Source organism: Musca domestica, unplaced genomic scaffold (genome assembly GCF_030504385.1).
Source record: "Musca domestica strain aabys unplaced genomic scaffold, Musca_domestica.polishedcontigs.V.1.1 33, whole genome shotgun sequence".
NCBI lineage: Eukaryota > Metazoa > Arthropoda > Insecta > Diptera > Muscidae > Musca > Musca domestica.
This window is the reverse complement of record NW_026712312.1, coordinates 7,017,756-7,038,085: the sequence shown is the minus strand read 5'-3', so window position 1 is coordinate 7,038,085 and position 20,330 is coordinate 7,017,756. Positions and strand designations below refer to the sequence as shown.

General features: G+C 35.3%; 1 protein-coding gene across 1 annotated transcript in view; it reads left to right on the top strand.

Annotated features, from left to right (window-relative positions):
• The window catches only part of LOC101892436 (uncharacterized), an 85,259-nt gene that overhangs the window by 5,948 nt on the left and 58,981 nt on the right, over positions 1 to 20,330 (top strand). Inside the window, exons 6-14 of the mRNA XM_059125279.1 lie at positions 418 to 1,179; positions 4,300 to 4,611; positions 4,672 to 5,684; positions 6,247 to 7,152; positions 8,884 to 9,339; positions 10,662 to 10,845; positions 15,761 to 16,029; positions 16,242 to 17,126; positions 19,218 to 19,375. Coding sequence (XP_058981262.1) covers positions 418 to 1,179; positions 4,300 to 4,611; positions 4,672 to 5,684; positions 6,247 to 7,152; positions 8,884 to 9,339; positions 10,662 to 10,845; positions 15,761 to 16,029; positions 16,242 to 17,126; positions 19,218 to 19,375 — 4,945 coding nt within the window. The remainder of the gene's footprint in view (positions 1 to 417; positions 1,180 to 4,299; positions 4,612 to 4,671; positions 5,685 to 6,246; positions 7,153 to 8,883; positions 9,340 to 10,661; positions 10,846 to 15,760; positions 16,030 to 16,241; positions 17,127 to 19,217; positions 19,376 to 20,330) is intronic.

The following is a 20,330-nucleotide window of genomic DNA, read 5'->3' as shown; positions in this document are numbered from 1 at the left end:
ATTAGAAATCCCTATTGGAAGTAACACAACAAATTATTGAATTCTATTCCAATTAAAGCATAGCTAACTAACACTCAATAAAATCAATCCTCTTCTTAATATTACTCCCAATAACAATTTGTAATCTGCATTGACTAATAAATATCCATGTTTGGAATTTTTGGTTCTTTATTTTATTGTTATTGTTGTTGATATTATTGTAGTATATGACAAACACCTATTCATACAAAAGAAGAAAAAAAAAAACAATCTCACACAACATGAGTGTTATTATTCGGTGTATTAAATTCTTTTTCGCAACTATTTTCCTATTCCATTTCTCTTTGTCTGCTTCTGTTGTATGTTTCTAACGTTCGATTGCCTATGTCTTGGGCGTGTGTGTGTGTCTATGCTTACTTGTGGTTATATTTCGAAAAGATATCACAGCATCGCAAACATCCAGTGATATTATCCTATTGCAACCACACCAACGACAACAACAACAGCAGCAGCAGCAGCATTTGAATGCGGCAGCGAAAACATCTGGCATTGGTGTGGAACATCGTTCGAAAAGACATACGGCTCGCAGCATTAGTGAATGTGTCGATATTGATTATGTAGATGAAGATGGGACACCAGCATCATCCTCAGCGATGACAGCCAATGCTAATAGCAGCAACAAGAATGCCGATGCCGATGATGATGAGAATGACGAGGACGACGACGATGGAGATTTTACAACATTGTCTGAAATGAATGATGATTCGCAGCACACACAGCCCTCATTGTTAGGAAACATTGATTTCACCACAAAAACCTCTTCAAGTGTAATCAACGAAACTATTTCCGGCCTTGTTGATGGTTCGGCGGCTTCGAAGATACAGCAACGGCATCAGGATGATGTTGGCAGCGATGGTGGTGGTGGTGTTGGTGCCACTGTTGATGGTGATAGACAAAAATTCCTTGTCAACTTTTCGTCAGATGATGAAAAGTCAACTCAACTGTGCAACACAGACAATGAATCTCTGAATAGTATTGAATTTAAGGCTGACATCTCCAGGGGTTTAGTAGTTCAAGGTGTACATTCGAGGAGTGATTACAACAATGATGATGATCAGCAACAGCAGGGCAAAGCGGAGGAGACATCAAAATCGAGCAGCACTGATGCATTTACCACATTCTTTAATAACTTCAATGCAGGTAAATAAGTCAACAACTGTTTTTTCCCTAAATGTAAACGATGGAACATGTATTCGATTCCACGAATACACCTTAGCATGCTAATATTCTTAATGACGTAACATTGACATGAAATTAGTATTGTTTAGATTACACAATTGGAATCCAATTGGATTTTTTTTTTATTTACAAAATAGAATTGCAAACTAAATTAATGTCACACACATTTTTACAAATTCACATACTATAATGAAGCACATTATGCACTAGAAAAGAATGATGTTTAATCAATTACCATAGATCTACGAAAATTTAAATCCATATCGTTTAAAATGATCCATTAGGTTTGGAAATTCAACATATTTTTTCATTCAATCATTTAACTTGTAAAAAGAAAGTAGACAGACAATTAATGCATGTCCGCATCTTTAATATTCCTGCCTGTCCTTGAATATCGGTTTAAATATATCTTCCGCAGATTTATGCCATTTTATATAAGTGATATAACAAATGTGTAAACTTTGTCCAAAAATCTCCCAATTATAGTTAGATGGGCATGCAGTAGGAATTTTGGGTCCCCTATTTTAAGGGCTCAAGTTTGGTTTAACACCCCCTAAAAGGGTTTACACCGATTTCAAGTACTTTTTATACTTAAGCCATATTTTCCAAACAAATTTCGGCAAATTTTGGTAATTTGAGTTCTTAGTAAGAAAAACTATCCTCGCAAAAATATCAATATAGACGTTTTACTATAACCCTCAGTCATTACCTGATATCAGTTATTTCCGGGGCCGTGGCCACATTATGTAATTTATTATACCCTCAGCCACATAACTAGAGAGGGTATATATCATTTGATACGGCCAAAACGTGCCTAATCGAAATAATGACTAAATACGTTTCAGGACATTTGGAGTCCAAAATCGAATTTCTTTGACTTAAATACCCATCCCATTCTGTAGGAGGGGAATTTGTCAATCATCACTAATCTTATGTCCCGAGCCTCGATTTCGCGATTTACGCGAAATTTGGCAGATGATTAGAGTTTCAAATATAAAACAACTAAAAAAGCTACATATAAGTTCGGTCGGCCGAGACGAACTTTGAATACCCTCCACCATTTGGAACGAATTTGGCAATTTTCAAAAAAAATAAAATCCGCTAAAAATTCTGTTGAAATCTTAAAAATACCGAATGTAGCCGTTATATTTGGTCTATACGACGACGTGGACCTGCACAGAAAATTTTCTGTCATAGTCTGTAGTATCCGTTACAAACTTCAAATACCAAACTTGAAAGAATTCCAGTGAATATGTAGCTAAAATCGTCAAAATACCGAATACCGGGAGGTGCCGTTATATGAAGGCTGCATGAAGACGTGGACCTGCTCATACAATTTTCTGTCTTATGCTGTAGCATCCATTACGAACTTTAAATACTAAATTTGAAACAATTCCGGTGAGAAATGTGGTTAAAATCATCAAAATACCGAATATCGGGATGTACCGTTATATGAGGGCTATACGAAGACGTGGACCTGCAAGGACATTTTTCTGCCATAGGCTGTAGTATTCGTTACGAACTTCGAATACCAAATTTAAAACATTTCCGGTGAATAATGTCGCTTAAATAATCAATATACCGAAAATAGGGAGGTACCGTTATATGGAGCCTATACGAAGACGTGGATCTGCACAGACGGGTTTCTGTCATATGCTTTAGTGTCCATTAGGAACTTCGCTTAAATCGTCAATATACCGAAAATGCCCATATAATGATACCTCCCTTATATGGGAGCTATACCAATATGTGACCTACATGGTCCATTTTCAATACCATAAGTCCTTCAGACATAATATACATTTGGGTAAAATTTTAAAATTAACCTACTTCATTTTGTTCAGAAGCTAGATATACTTTGGGGGGTCTAAAATGTATATTTCGAGGTATATAGTGTAGGGTATAAAAATGTTGTGTGTCACGATGTACAGCTATTCCAAGCCTGAATCTGAACCAGGAGGAATTATTACATAATCGGAATAGTTCAAATATATTTTTTGCTCGCTTGTTCTTCACTGTATTTCGTAAAGTTAAGAGTCCTGATTGGCAAATCGACTCTAAAATACTTGAAAAGTATGCCTTGACTTAATTAATACTTATTTGAGTTTGTTCTAGTACAATTTAAGCTTTGCTTTTAAAATGGAAAAAAAATTCAAAAATTTATTTTCGAATATCAATTATTCTTTTAATAAATAACTATTTTCCTATAGACAGTATCATATTTGATTTTATGGCCATGTCGTGTTTATCAAATTGTGTTACAGTTTCTTGAAACACAAGCAGCATCGATATATGGCTAAGTGAAATGCAAAGCAATTGCATTACACACGATATCATGTTGGGTTAAAAGTTTTATTCCTTAAACGAAAACAAATACGAGTGGAGTCTGGAAAGGGAGAAATGTAAGAATTTATTAATGAAACAAAATTTTCCAAAGATAGTTTTAACACTTTTTGGAAATGCAGACATAAATCATTTAAACAAATTATTAAACAAACTGAAATTTTTCATAAATTTCTCTTTTGTTCTTCAATGTAATTTTCCATAAATTTCTCTCATCTACCTCCTTCATTGCATACATCCATCCGTTGCGAATAACCAACCATTTGTGGGTTATCCATTTCAATTTCATTTCTTGTTGTTGTTGTTGCTGTAGTTTTTGTTCTGCTTTCAAAACTTTAACCACAAGAAGGATGTTGCATGTTAAAATGTAATTGTTGTTTATTTTAAAGATGATCATCGTCGCTGTCCGAACAAACACTTCTTCCTGCATCTTTCGATGATGCTAAACGAACAGGAAATACATTTTCATTTTTTTTGTGTATGTGTTGTGTCTCTGGTCATTGTTCGGAACGGAATGAAACATTTACAAAAATATTTACTTAAAGCATGTTGTGCATGCCACAATTGCCAGTCTGCTGTTTTAATAGTTTATGTTCTACTTACTACACATATGTATGTATGTATGTGTGTATCTTTGTAGAGATATGTGCATGTTTGTTGTTAACACTTTTAAAGTTTAAAGCTTGAGGATGCATGAAGAGGATTTTACTCTAAATTTTGGAATTGTTTTTGTTACAGCTTCTGAATCTGTTACGAAATTATTTCGTCCCAGTGGTTCCACTTCATCCAGTGCTTCGAAAAATGTCATCTCTCCATCGACTACGGCTGACTCGCTGTCTTTGGCCTCAAATGTGAGTTCCCTAAAACGTACAGGAACCGAAGTGGAAGTGATTGAAGATTCATCTCCGGAATCCAGTAAAACATTTCCAACACCCTCAACGGCCATCATGGGAGAGATACGTTCTTTGGATTCAATTGACATTCTGAGTACCACTGACCACAGACCGAATGAAGGAGTAACACCAAAGGATACTCCCTCGAGGATAAGCAGTAAATAATCAAGAAATTGCATATTTCAAAAAGACACATTTTTTGTAATTTTTATTCTAGAAAATCCTTTCCTTAACACTTCCCCTGCGACAAGAGATAATGTGGAGTTACCAATTCTTCCTGTTGACATTGGCAGCCCCTATGAACAAGCTTTAGTTATATATACCGCACGTTTGATAGCAGCAAGATTTCTATTAACGGGAAACCCAAAAGGCTTGTACGACGATGCGACTGTCAGAGTTTCAATAAAAAATATTTGCCTAAATGTCATCTCACAATGTATCCGTTTACGTCCAGAAATATTGGAAATATCATTGAAGTTCATGCAATCGGAAAAGCTACAAGAAAAGTGTACTTTCGAAATGGCATCTGATCGTCAGAGCCCTTTGCAAATCCCAAGTGATTCCAGCTCCAATGTTGGTCAAGACTATGAACATTTGGAGGTGATTACAACTGTGGAACAACCTCTGTCAACAGAAGTTCCTAGAAAATCCTCTTTTACCCAATTGGACGTTTTTCGCATGGACGATGGCAATGAAGCACCTCTATTGGAAATCATTGACGATCATTTTGGCAAAAGCCCAAATGATTTCAATTTCACTGCAACCACAACATCTACAACAATGACAAGAAGTGCCGATCCAATATTGTTTAGTAAATCCGAAGACACTTCAAATAGTTCTCCAATTATGAAAACTAAAAAAGATAAATTGTCCACCTCTGAGATCTTGGGAGTTGATACAAAGCTAAGGGGTTTTGTTGAAATCACAAATGCCGATGAAGATATGCCTCCAGAAATGTTACCACCCAAACCTCCAAAGAGAACAAAAACTTTTCGTAAATCCCAAAAATACAACAATGCAAAGAAGAATGAATTGAACTACGGCTCATCAACTACTATCATGGGTGGTATACAATATATACAGGATATTTTATATTTTTACAATCACGAAGACCCGATTTTACGTGCCGGAGTTCAGAGTATCATTGGCCATTATTGTAGATCCAATCAAGCTGGTCTTATTGGAAGTTCGAGAGTAAATTTACAATATTTATTGGCCATATTGTGTGTGGTAAGTGGAATATTTTCTTTTTTGACATAACTAGGTTTAAACGCAATTCGTCTATGATAATACAGTAATAAAAGCTTCTCTTTGAAGCCAATTATAAGAAATATGTCAAAGACGCGATTTCCATCTTATTGACTTATAATATACAGGAATTTGATGTATAATTACTGAAAAATATATTTAAAGAGTCCAAATGTAGTTAGTTCCTTTTACATATTCAACCATTACGTGGCCATACCATTTTTTTTAAATAAATTCAATCCTTAGTGCGGCTTTTAAAATCATACCCATGTACGATCACTTTAAGTGCAATGCAAATGCCTTATAACGTTTAATGAATGCGAGAAGATGGAGAAAAGGTCACAGAAAATGTACTCTGGCCTTTGCGGAAATTCAATCTGACATAATTCATTTTCTTGTCTGTGTGCTGTACACCCAAACAAACACACACATAGCCATTTGCATTTCTTAAAGGATATTGTACATTCTTGGCATGTTCAATTTTGTTCACTTATCCACTTCTTGTTGTTCATTTTTTTTTTTGCTTCTTTCCTTTTGCTTCCAGGGCTTACAAGATGACATTCACACAGTGGTCATACAGGCTTTGAATACATTCGATAAAATATTTCCATATGTGTTATTTAAATATATGACCATTACAACAGGCGGAATGGGAGCGGCAGTGGATGCACAAGGACACAGGCAAGTCGCATGTCATCGTCATCATCAACATCATCGACATGGAAGACAACACAAAGAACCGACGACGATGCACAAGAAGGAAGAACAACATTGCCCCGAGCCAGAAAATTGTAGTGCTGCCGATGCTGCTATTCATCGAGCATCGAGTACCAAGTTAAAGTGTATTTCAGGGCACTTTAACGATAATGATGGGATTATAGCTGCGCTTTTGAATGCTTTTCAATTGCAAGCGTATATCAACAACAGCAACAACAATGATAGTCAAGCATCACAAAGCAATGAGGCTGGAGGAGCACCCCCCAATAATCATATTATGAGTAACGATGGTGGTGGTGTTGCTGCTGCATCCGTTTCCTACGATTGTTGCTCCGCCTCATCATTATTGGCAACATGTTGTTGCTGCTGCTGCTGTTTTTCTTCATCTCCAACGGCAAGTCATTGTTGTGGCAGCAACTTACTTTTCATATCACCAAAATTGCTATTGAATAAACTTCGTCTGTGTCACTACAACAAATATTGGTTGGTCCAAAATAAATATGCCGAAGTTATTTCAAATTTAAATTATGCTTCACTACATTCTTATTACGGAAATAACTATACCACCAACAACAACAAGACCAGCTGCAGCTTTATCAAAGGCCTTTGCTGTTCAACATCTTCAGACGGCTGTCAATTGGGTTGTGGCGGCTGCTGCTGTAGTGTTGGGTTATCCAATATAGTGTTGGATGATGATGATGTTGATGGTACCGATTTTGTCTGCAGCTTAGAGGTTAGTACTGTTATTATTATGTTATGTATTTTAAGTGTGTGTGCATGTGTGTTGTATTTGTTTATTTTGCCTTTATTTCTGCCTTTCGGAATATTCGCATTGATAAGAATGAAGAATGGGAGAATAGAAGCGAACGAATTCCACAAATAACCATTAAACTGTTTGAATATTCAACTACCATCTGGGTAAATAAATGCTGACTAGATATATATCTCTATATATGTGTTAGTTTAGTTGGATTACTTCACAAGTAAGTTATTTTTTTTGCATAGAATAAAAATGTAGTCTTGAAAGGGACTGAACAAAATTTGAACAGGGTCAATAATGAATATACTTTGGAGGCAGTCTTCTTGAAACAGGAATTGTCTGAAGGATCTGTGATTACACAGTGGGACATAAAATATAATTAAAGGATAATAAAATATGTTAAAGTAAGCACTCCGGGGTCTATATATTCGCAAAAGATATTTATTTTTTATTTTATTTTATTAATTTTCTCTCGTTTTTATTTCTGTTGTTAGAAATACCACCAAAATTCCGATGTAAGGCTCCGAATGAAGTTATGCGAGTTTGGTGGGGTGGGTTTTGAGTTAAAATGTCCATAAGTATACATAACTCTTAACCGGTAGTATACGTAACTCAAAACCGGTACTCTAATCGACGCAAGGGAGAAGGGGACTGAAGATCTGGCCAAGAACTCTAATCAGGGCAGATATTTCATCGAAAACGGTTGAAGCTGAAATAATCTATAACAGAAAGAAAATTGGATCAAAATGATCGAAAATATTGCCCCACAATAAATAAAGAAATTAAATGTCATTTCGCAGAAGGCACACCCTACACAGAAAATTTGTTATAGTTTTGCTGAGCTAGAAGGCATTAATTTTAATTTAAGTTTTATATAATTTGCGAAAATTTTCAATTGTGATATTAAAAATTTTAGAGTCTGATTTGTTGTTAACAATATCCCCCATACAACACAATTATATTCGTAAAAAAACTTATTCTCGGAGTCATTATAGTGATTTCATTTAAACTCTTTTCTTCGTATGTTTTTTTTTATTGAAAATTTCTTTGGTAAAAATGTATGTATGTTGAGAAAAAATTGTATCTTTTTATTGGCGTTTTGTGCCTTGAAGCATAAATAAAGGGTATTTGTAAAATAAATACTTGGTCAGGGTGAAAAAAAAGCCACAATCATTGTGAAGAAAAAGTAAATATTTTCTATGTAAACTTTATTCATGGATAGCGTGCAATAATGCATTCTCTGCATATGAATGTGGATGGTTTTTATATTGCCAGCATCAGGATATGCCGGAGAACATATTTACTTGATTTACTTAGTACTAAGTTTTTCCTCTCTATCTCTTTTTTATCATATTGGAATTCACTAAAATTTGTAATGGGGAAAAAGTCTGTGCAAATAATAGAGCGAATATTGGATACGAAAAATAACTATATATTATATACAAAGGAACACAGCGAGAAACTATTTTCACTATTTAACTTTAGAATTGAAGTCCGTTTTAATTTATTTGTTATGGGATACCCTACTCATTCTTTTAAAAATTATATAAAAATATAGTCGAAAATGTTGTTTATTATTTTCCAGCCTAGTTTTTTTTAATGTCTTTGTATTTATGTCTCTTCATTTCTAAACTAACATTGTAGAAGCATCTATGTATTACTGCTAATATATTCCTCCCATTTTCTACAAAAACTTCGTTACAGAATTCATTTATTGAAGAACTTTTACAACTGATTGCTGAAGATGATGTTCGTGTCAGAGAATGTGCCTCGAAATGCTTGTGTCGTTTTATTATCCAAAATGCCAAACATTCTAATTCACATGACCAAGAGCAACGACAACAAGAATATCTACAACAACAGCAGCGCCTTCCCTTTGTTAGTCAAGATGATGAAAATATTTTGCATCGCACATTTTCTGATAATCTGAGAATGTTACAAAGCTTCTTCGAGTACAGCATCTTCAACGATATGTCACCCGCAGTGCGTTATTTATTCAATCCCGAGAACCAACAGCGAGATGCTGATGATGTATCAACACTGTGGGATAGTAATGGTGGTACAATGACAAAGCGCAAGGAAGCCATCCAAACGGTGTTGTCCAAAGTTTTATATCGTCTCAGCAATAAGTTGATGTCACTTAAAGACAAAAATGTTCAGGTAAGTTTATAGTCTTATATAAATAACTAAAGTCAAATGAATGTCGATTGTGGTAAAAGGGATGTTAAAGGTATTACATAACAAGGACAAGTAATAAGTACTTTACAATGTTTAAATATTCAGAAATTTTGCACAAATCATTTGTTTGATCCAAGGACAAACTCTACTGAAATTGGAGATAATCGGTCAACATTTAGATGTAACTCCCATATATATCTTCGTCCGATTTACCGATTTTTATTGATTTTTATCAGCCCAAATAGTATGGAATTTTCAACATACGACCTAATTAGGCTTGAAGATAAGTATGCCAGATAATTTGTTCGAAATCGGTTCAGATATGGCTATAGCTCCCACATATATTGTTCATCTGATTTGTTATTTTTGTCCTCCGCAGCCGTAGAATGCACTCTGTAGTAACGATATTTGAGAAAATATATCAAATACAGCTCAGAAATACCTTTGCCACATTTTATCGAGATCGGATCAGATTTGGATATAGCTCCCACGATACTATGGAGGGTATATTAAGTTTGTCATTCCGTTTGTAACAAACAAATTATACATTTTAGACCCCACAAAACATATAGACATGGAATTTTATGCTGATCAAGAATATGATCAGCATAAAATTCTATGTCGATTTAGCGATGTCCGTTCGTCTGTCTGTCTGTAGAAACCAATCTAGCTTCCGAACGAAATTAAGTATTGAAAATGGGTCTGTAGGTCGGGTATTTCGGTATTTAATGATTTTAGCGACATTATTCACCGGAATTGTTTCAAATTTGGTTCGAAATGGGTACTACAGCCTAAGACAGAAATTTGTCTGTGCAGTTCCACGTCTTCGTATAGCCCCCATATGATAGTACCTTCAGATATTCGGTATTTTGATGATTTTAGCGACATTATTCACTGGAATTGTTTCAAATTTGGTATATAAAGTTCGTAATGGATACTACAGCCTAAGACAGAAAATTGCCTGTGCAGATCTACATCTTCGTATTGCCCCCATATAACGGTACCTCCTGATATTCGGTATTTTGATGATGTTAGCTACATTATTCACCTATTTTTTTTTAAGTTTCGCAAAAGTTACCTTTGCAGGTCCATGTCGTCATATAAACCCTAATATAACAGCTACATTCGATATTTTTGAGATTTTGAAAGAATTTTTATCGGATTTTATTGTTTTTGAGAATTGCCAATCTCGTTCCAAATGGTGGAGGGCATTCAAAGTTCGGCCCGGCCGAACTTACAGCTTTTTTACTTGTTAATTACACTATTTTTCCATTCTTAATATCTTAATGTTGTTTTCATTGCAGTTCGGCATCATAAACTGTATAAAACAATTGCTGGGACAATTTCCATTTGCCGATTATGCCGACGCTTGGTCAGAGTTCAGCTTTATGGAAATCTTCGTTAAATTATCTCAATATAATTACAACACTGCTGTGGACTTGGCATGTCAGAGTGATTTGATTGACGTCAGCTGTAAATTAATAGTTGGTAAGTGCATCTCTTGAACAATGCTCACAAGAAGCTGCAGCATGTCCATCACTTTAAGGCGAGTTAGTTGCTCGTCATACATAAGCGACAAGAATAACCGTTAGTTACTTAGTTCATATTATGAATGATATGATGACGATGACGACAATGCTATTTTCAAATTGTGACGTTCAAAATCTCGTATAGGTTCGCATGTTTGTGTGTGTGAATAATTTGTATATTTACATTCATATCCCGTCCTGTAATGATGCAATCTCTTGAGTTGTGTCCATTTGTGAGCCTGAAAGCAGTTTGCCAAATGTATGCCCAAGAAGTATAAACGACTGAAACGACGGCCAACGGATTTGTGAATTTATAATGAAATATTAACTGGCCAGTCTTCATTCCACAGAGGCCGGCCATAGAGAGACACCGACCCCATTCACTCACTCAGCAACTCTCCGTTTGCCATTTGCATCTACAACTGGCATTAGATGCACACACTTGAGTAAATGTGAATTAGAAATCTTAAACTATGTTCGCAAATTATATGTTAACATTTATGCTAAAAGGCTGTTAACTGCTTTCTGCCATCACTTCTGCTGACAACCACTCGTTTTGCCTACATACAGTGCGTTTGTGGAGATTGGATGATAGAAAAAAGAACCTGGAGATGAAACTTTTGAAGTTGTTATTATATTTTAGAGTCTATTAATTTTGTGAAAACTACTCTAGAATTGTTTTTTATACCTCAGCCATATGGCTAATATCGGTCTACTCCTTCTGGTACCTCCCACACAAAATGTCAACATTTTCAAAGAAAATAATTAACTGCACAGGGGAAAGGATAATTCGATTTAGCTCCAACTTTGCGAATCGTAAAATTTGCATCAGTTCTAGGTCAGGTGCAATATTGGTCTATTTCATCAAGTATCTCCCCCACAAAGGGTCAACATTTTTATAATTAGAACTCTTATAAAAGGTGATGTAAGTGTCCGATTGTCTTCAAATTACACTTATAACAATATTTTTATTAACCCAATGTCTGGTGTGAAGATGGAATATGTCGGTCCACTTCTTCTGGTCCCTCTCCCACACAGGGTAAAAATTTTGAATATTCAAGAAGCTCATAAAACGCGAAATTAATATCCGATTCCACTCAGACTTGGGACATCTCAATATTTTCATAACCACAAGATCTGTCATAAATATGGTAGAGATCGGACCATTCATTCCGATACCTCCCCCACAAAGGGTCAACTTTTTGAATAACCAAAACGATCATAAATTCCGAAATAAGCATCTGGTTCTCTTCAAATTACACTCAACACAATATTTTTACTAACCCAACTATACATGGTACACCACGCACATTTTAATATTTTCTAAAAATTATCACATATCTCATATAAAGTGAAGGAAGTAGCTGATGCAGTCCAAACCTGGCGCCTTTCAATATTTATATCATATTTATTTAGGTCATATACAAAATGAGCAATATTGGCCTATTTTTTCGGAACCTACTTCATAGAAGGTCAACAATTTGAATAGTCATAACAGAAGTCAAAATATATTTAAATAATCGGACATTGGCTGAGGGTAAACATCTGTCGGCAAAACCGTTTGATTCTTTTTAACTTGATTCATCTGATTCTTCAGCAGACAAGCTCTATTTCAGTTTTTCGTATCGAGGCTTTGGTAATTTAAACGGCCGGCATAAAGTAACAAGTGATTCTCTGAACGTAGGGTTTGCAAAGTAGTTATTTGTGTGGTACAGGCAGACCATTCCCCTTCAACGCACTGTTGTATCACTTCTACATTAGATCTCGTCGCTTCTTCATTTATGTTTTGTGCAATCTACTCAGAAATCGTTGTCGTTTACTTAACTTTGGTATTATGACTGTAGTGTAGCTACATCTGTTTGTGTAAGTATGTGAGTGAGTGTGTTGATGCAAGACTTTGTAACAACCTCTAGTTTGCCGGCTATGTGTTTGCGAGTGTGTGTGTCGCTCTGTGTGTTTGGAGAAATTTAAATAATCGCAAGGATAAACTTTGTTGTAGTGTTGATGGTTTAGAGTTTTGTTAATGGCAAATGGTTTTTAGTTAGTTAACTATGTCATTATGAACAAGTGGTTTTCTTAACTGTTTTATGAACCAACCAACGAACATACATACATATATGTTATCCAGATTTTTCCTTGCTTGGGTATGGTATTTTAGCAGAGTGCAAATATGTGAGAGTGCATGTGTTTAGGTTGGGATGTAAAATGAGAAAAAAAAAACATCTTACTAAACGATGCAATAACGACAAACATACTTGCAAAAGATTTAGCCAAATTATTATATTTGGAACATATTTTAAGAAAGAACAAAAAAATATTTTTAAACTAAAAAAATAAATAGACACAATTTTCAGTAGTTTATGGTAAGGGATTTATTAATTACCTTTTAAGCCTTCTTCGAAAAAGTTAAAAATATTCCAGTTATTTATGCACATGTTGGTAGGTATTGTTCGTATTTAGACTACAAACTTCCACAGACTATTACAAATAATGAATATAACCAGTAATACACTACACCCTTTATGATACCCTACACCACTTTGTATATTTAGAAGAGCTTCACATAAAAAATAAAGTTTTTTTGTAGGGAATTTGTGAGAAATACATCATGCCAATTATGATTATAGTTATAATTTAAAGTCCAAAGGACTAAATTTGCTGAGGCATTTGTGTCTTTTCAATTCGGGCTTGTATTAACCATTTTGTGCACAATTAACTTGAAATCAAATAAAGATATATGGGAACTATATCCAAATCTGAACCAATTTCGATAAAAGTTTCACTGATTTTGATATATTTCCCCAAATATCGTTGTTACGGATTGCATATTACAAAAATAATGAATCGGATAAATGATATATATGGGAGCTACAGCTATATTTGAACAGATTTTCACAAAATTTGACATACTAGTTTAATTAACTTAATTTGGTCTTTTACCCGTTTGGTGCACAATAAAAGACAAACCTGACGAATATATATGGGAGCTATATCCAAATCTGAACCGATCTCGATAACATTTAACAAAGGTACTTCTGAGCTGTATTTGATATATTTCCCGAATATCGTTGTTACAGAGTGTATTCTATGGCTGTGGAGGGAAACAAATCAAATGAAAAATATATGTGGGAGTTATAGCTATATCTGAACCGATTTCGACCAAATTTGGCTTACTTATTATTTATTTTCAAGGCTAATTTGGTTATATGTGCAAAATATCACATTATTTGGGCTGATATTACACATTTGGTGCACAATAAAAGGTAAATCGGACAAAGATATATGTGGGAGCTATATCCAAATTTTGACCGATTATCTCCAATTTGAATAGTATCAAACCAATAATTTGTGCAAAATTTCAACTAGATCGGGCAATAAGTACGACCTGTACTTTGCTTACAAAAATACTTGGAAAGATGGACGGACGGACATACATAATCGACTAAAAATGTGATCCTATGCAGATCATCAAAAGATCATCTCGTTTCCTTTTGCTGTTACAAACAAATGCACAAAGACATAATACCCTGACCACCTTATAATACCTATATAAATACCTATAAATACTGAATTCTGATGTTTTTAAAACATAAGTAAGGCAAGGCCAAATGGCAAGCATTTCATATCTCCCAAAATTAAAATATTGATATTATAGACGATATTCATAAAATCGGTCTGTATCTAATTCGATGTTTAGGGTATTACAATAAGAGGACTCACACCGAATGTTTGTGAGGTAAGTACCTTCAAAATACTTTGGTACTACCCTTCAGTGGAAACCAATATTGGATACTTTCCATAGGATCTTTCACTAGTAGAGAAACACGTTTTGGTTATTCCAAACATTGACCTTTTGTGGGGGAGGAATGATCCGATCTCTACCATCTTTGTAGCAGATCTTGTGTTTATGGAAATATTGAGATGTGCCAATTCTAAATGGAATCTGATGTTAATTACGTCTTTTATGAGCTTCATGAATATTCAGAATTTTGATCCTTTGTGGGGGAGGTACCAGAAGGAGTGGACCGATATATTCCACTTTCACACCAGACCTTGGGCTAATAAAAATATAGTGATATTTGTAATTTGAAGACAATTGGACACTTACATCACGTTTTATAAGAGTTATAATTATTTAAAATTTTGACTCTTTGTGAGGGAGGTACTTAATGTAGTGGACTAATATTGTCCATTTTCTCGCCTGACCTGGCACTAATGTAAATATTAGGATTTTGCAAAGTTGGAGTAAAATCGGATTATCTTTTCTCTTTCTGTTCTATCAAAATGTTGATATTTTGTGGGGGAGGTACCAGAAGGAGGAGAACTGGATCTAAGATTGACAATAATATTACGATCTACCAAATTCGGATCGAATTGGAAAATCCCTTCGGGAGCCAGACAGACACACGGACGGACATTGCTGGATCGACTCCAAATGTCCTGAAACGGATTTGATCCAAAGCCTAGGGTCTAATACCGTTATTCCGATGAGGCACGTTTTGGCCGTATCAAAGCATTTATACCCCTCCAGCCATATGGCTGAGGGTATGAAAGGCGGTTCGAGACTTAGCTAATAGTCAATTGGTACAGTTATATGAGAGATATTTCTAATCGATGTCTCGAACAAAAGCTTGCTGAAAAAATATTATCATTGCGTAGTATTAGAAAAACTGTTTAATTATCAAATTAATTATCAATTATCACCATTCCACATAAGACAGTGTTCTTCATATGCATATCATTTTATCGAACTGTATGATTTTTACCAGAATATATATTACTTTGCTGAAAAGCGCAACCCACTGATAATGTTTTCATTCCTTAAAATATATCTAAAAATTTCTTCTTTGTTTATTTTACTTCGCTGTTTTTAGGTTCCTCCATATTTTATGCTAATGACGCCGACCGGCAGTTACCACGAGATCATGTAATAAGCCTGCTTAAGCACACAATGAAAATTATAAATATTTACTATCACATATTTACCAATCAAAAGCCATTAATTATGGCCAAAAGCCAAAAAGTCGAAATATTTAGTAATGCCAAAGAATTGGCCGTAACACAGAGTCTGGGCTATTTTGGCAACGAATCTATTTATCTGAAACTCTATCAAACTTTGAAAAGTGCCTATGATAATTATAAGGTGAGTTGGATTTAAGCGCTAGCCAAAATAAACGTCCAGCCCAGAAGAAGGAGGTCATTGTTGACGGAATGTTGATAATGGCGTTCATTGTCCTGTGGTTGGATTTCTCTTCTGTTTATTTTGAATTCAATTTAATTGGGTTTTCTTGTCTTTTTTTTTTTGTCTAAATTGGTTTTTGTTCTCCCTTTGTTTTTCTTTACAAATTTATCTAGATTACGATTAATGAGGAAGCTGGCAGCAAATTAATTTCCCTTTTGAAAACAGTTCTAAACTCATTGAGTTCTTGCATTGAAATGCTGCCACATGAAGCAACTTTGTCAGCAGCATCATCAACAACAACGATAAACAGTGTCGGCGGTGGTGTAGGGGGTGGTGGAATTGCCAAAAATGCAATGGATGCAACGACATCAACAACATCCTTTACATCGTCGTTGTCTTCGACGTCATCTTTGGGACAGGCTGGCAGCAGTCAGGGCTTAGACTCGGTACCAGTATTGAAATTAATTGAAGAAACTCTTCAGTACTTGACCAAAGTCATAAATTATGCACCCGATGAGAGCATTGGATGTCTGCGACAACTGTTGAAATATTTGTTTGCCAGAAATTATGGCAACAGGCAGTACCAACAGCAACAACCTTACAAGCATCAAATGAAACAAGGCCATTATCCGGCATTTATAAAATCGTATTTTAAGGCCAAATGTAAAGAGCAACATTGTGGTCTAAGCAACAACTACAGCAATGATGATGTTGATGTGGGTGGAGGCGGCAGAGGCGGCGGGGGTGTTAGCCCAACAATACAAAACAATCAAACATCAACATCCTCCCCGGCAAATGTTACACAAAAAACATTAACAACCATACAACTCCAGTCCATAAAGTCCGGACTGTCCGGCAATGTGGATGTGTTTAGCAGCAATACTGGTGGCTATTCTTCTGCCACCGCTGCCACCACAGTTAGCCCACAAGACGATTATCTATTGTTATCCGAGTTATTTGCAAGTGGTCTGAAATATCATGCTTGGAAGTCACCACACGAAACAGAACTGGCAAGGCATATTAAGCTATTTGAACCCTTGGTCATCTACTGTTTGACGGTAAGTGTAAAGTACTTTAATTTGGAATTTAATATGTTCTGGAATTGGTTAACACGATTTGAAATGTTTAATATTAAAGACAAAAGTACGCAAATGTATTTAAGATCGTGTATTTAATTAGAAATTAAAATTATTTGATAAGATATTAAAAATAAAAGAGAAAGTCTAAAATGAATGCCATTAAAATTGTCTGATCCGCATGAAACGCTTAAACATTTGTGATAATAAAAACTATATTGGTTCGACATTGTTCAGAAAATTTCTCAGTAGATATGTTCAAAATAAGTCCATGTTTACACAATATTAACGTTTTAGTTTGTACAATGTAGGTGCTTATAGACGTCCGTTTTTAATTTTTTAAGGGTGTGTTTAGCATGCATTAGCTTAAGTTCAATCGTAATGGAGATCAAACCTAATTATAGTTAAGGCTTTGATACGACCAAACGTCCCTCCGATTTTGCTCCAACTTTGCATATCCTAATATTTGTATCAGAGCTACGTCAGGTGCGAAAATGGACAATATTGGTCAACTCTATTAAGTACCTCCTTCACAAACGGTGAAAATTTGGAATACTTATAACTCTTATAAATTGTAATGTGAGAGTCCGATTGTCTTGAAATTACACACATCACAATATTTTTATTAACCCAAGGTCAAGTGTGAAGATGCGATATATCGGTCCACTGCTTCTGGTACCTCCCCCACATAGGGTCAACATTTTGAATATCCATGAAGCGAAATCAACGTCCGTGTCCATTCAGACTTGGTACATCTCAATATATCCACCAACATAAGATCTGTTATAAAGATGGTAGAGATCGGACCATTACTTCTGGTACCTCCCCCACAAAGGGTAAACATTCTGAAAAACTAAAACGATCATAAAATCCGATATAAGTATCCGGTTCTCTTCAAATTACACACATCACAATATTTCTATTGGGCCAAAGTCTGGTGTGAATATGGGATATATCGGTCCACCCTTTTTGGTATCTCCCCTACAAAGGGTCAAAATTTTGAATTTTCATGAATCTCATAAAATGCGATGTGAATATACGATTCAGATTTGGTAAATCTCACTATTTCCATAAACACAAGATCTGTTATAAAGATGGTAGAGATCTGAACATTAATTCTGGTATCTCCCCCACAAAGGGACAAAGTTTTAAAAATCCAAAACGATTAAATATACGAAGTAAGCATCCGGATCTCTTCATATTTCACACATCCCATAATTTCTACCAAAACAAGATTTGCTGAGAAGATGGGTCCACACGGTTCTCTTCACATTTCACACATCCCAATATTTCTACCAACACAAGATCTGCTGTGAAGATGGAATATATCGGTCCACATCTTCTGGTACCTCCCCCACAAAGGGTCAAAATGTTGATTAACCATGAAATTCATAAAACGCAAAATCACCATCCGAGTCCATTCAGATTTAGCACATCTCAATATTTTCATCAACACAATATCTGTTATAAAGATGGTAGAGATCGGACCATTTCTTGTGGTACCTCCCCCACAAAGGGTTCAAGATTTTGAAAAATCTTCACATTTCACACATATTTTTGGTAAAACAAAATCTTTTGGATATAAATTTTAGTTTTTTCTTGTAATTTTGCCCATACCAATATTTTTAGCCTTATTAGATGAGGTACGAAAACGGAATACTTCGATCGGCTATATCTGTTACCTCACGCATATTTTAATATGTTCCAAAAATTTTGCACATATCTCATATTAAGTGATGAAAGTAGTCCAAATCTGTCACGCTGCTATATTTATATCAAGTTTAAATCAGATACGAATTGGTCAATATTGGCCAACAGCTTCGGAAGCTCCCCCCAAATAGTCAAGAGTTTGAGTTAACATAAGTCAAAGCTGGGGGTATACAAAACGACTGATACTTTTTGACTTGTTAAGTTTCAGTTTAGCATGCATTAGCTTAAGTAGTGGAGAGCAAACCTAGTTATAGTTATATAAAATACATTTTTGCTAGATAGCCTAAGCTATATAAGTTATTACGGCTTAAATATTACACTATATTACATTGCTTTTACACCAATCAATCTTCCTTTTTTCAGCTGTTCCTAAAATGTAATGGACGAGTTCAAGCCTCCATCCTAGATATGCTGATATTGTTACTGGATTTCAATGTTACCTACAGTAGTCTGGATTCAAAGAATGTAATATTTGAACAAATAATCAAAAGTTTGGATATAATTGAGGGGGGAATTGCACGGTAAGTTTCAAAATAAAAACAAAATATATATACATTTTGTGATGACGAAAGTCGCCCTCTCGTTTTCGCCACAACAATATTATGAATTGTTAAATAAATTAAATTTTTCAAATCATTAATAATAAAATGAATTCCCAAAACTTATTCAACTACCCCCATACTTGTTTAACAAGAAAAGTTCTAATAATTCGCCGGCCGTTAAGTTCAATGACCGATCATTTCAAGGCCACATAATTACAACATAGCCAATGACAGGCAAAGAAGAAAAAGCGACAAATACGCAAAATATGCACAAACAACTTACAAGCATTACAACGACGGTAACTGCATATCAGCAAACGACACTAACAATGCTGAATGTGAAAGTGATGTTTGGTCAACCAATGGTAAGTGCGTTGGTGGAGTTTAATAGAAGTCGTTACAGTTATCCCCACTAACAAAGAACATTGGCAGAAGACGGCAGTGGGGAATAACAACAACGAAAGGTATGTTTATTTTCCTATAAAAGGGAAAGTTAAATTAGAAAAGGGGATCAGTGAGTCATCTAAGCGAGAACAGCTAACAAGTGCGCGAATTCAAATAAACGTGAGAACGAAGCAAGTCATAGCCAGGTGAGTCAGAGTAGTGATCCCCATATCCTCCCGAACGAGTGGTGTTTATATCCCTTCGGTGTCCTTCGCGAAATTTTGATTAGAGCTAGTTGTGCCCGACTCGTTTAGTAACCCTCTGTGGAGTTGGTATCCTTTGGGCCCGTATCGTTAAATCATCGGAAGATTTCGGCTTTCTTAAATTAACCCTCTGTGGAGTGTGTATCCCTTGGGCCCCCGTCGTTAAGTTCTCGGGAGACTTCGGTTTTCTTACATTAACCCTCTGTGGAGTGTGTACCCCCTTGGGTCCATGTTGTAGAAAACTCTCGGAAGACTTCGGTTTTCTCAAATTAACCCTCTGTGGGGTG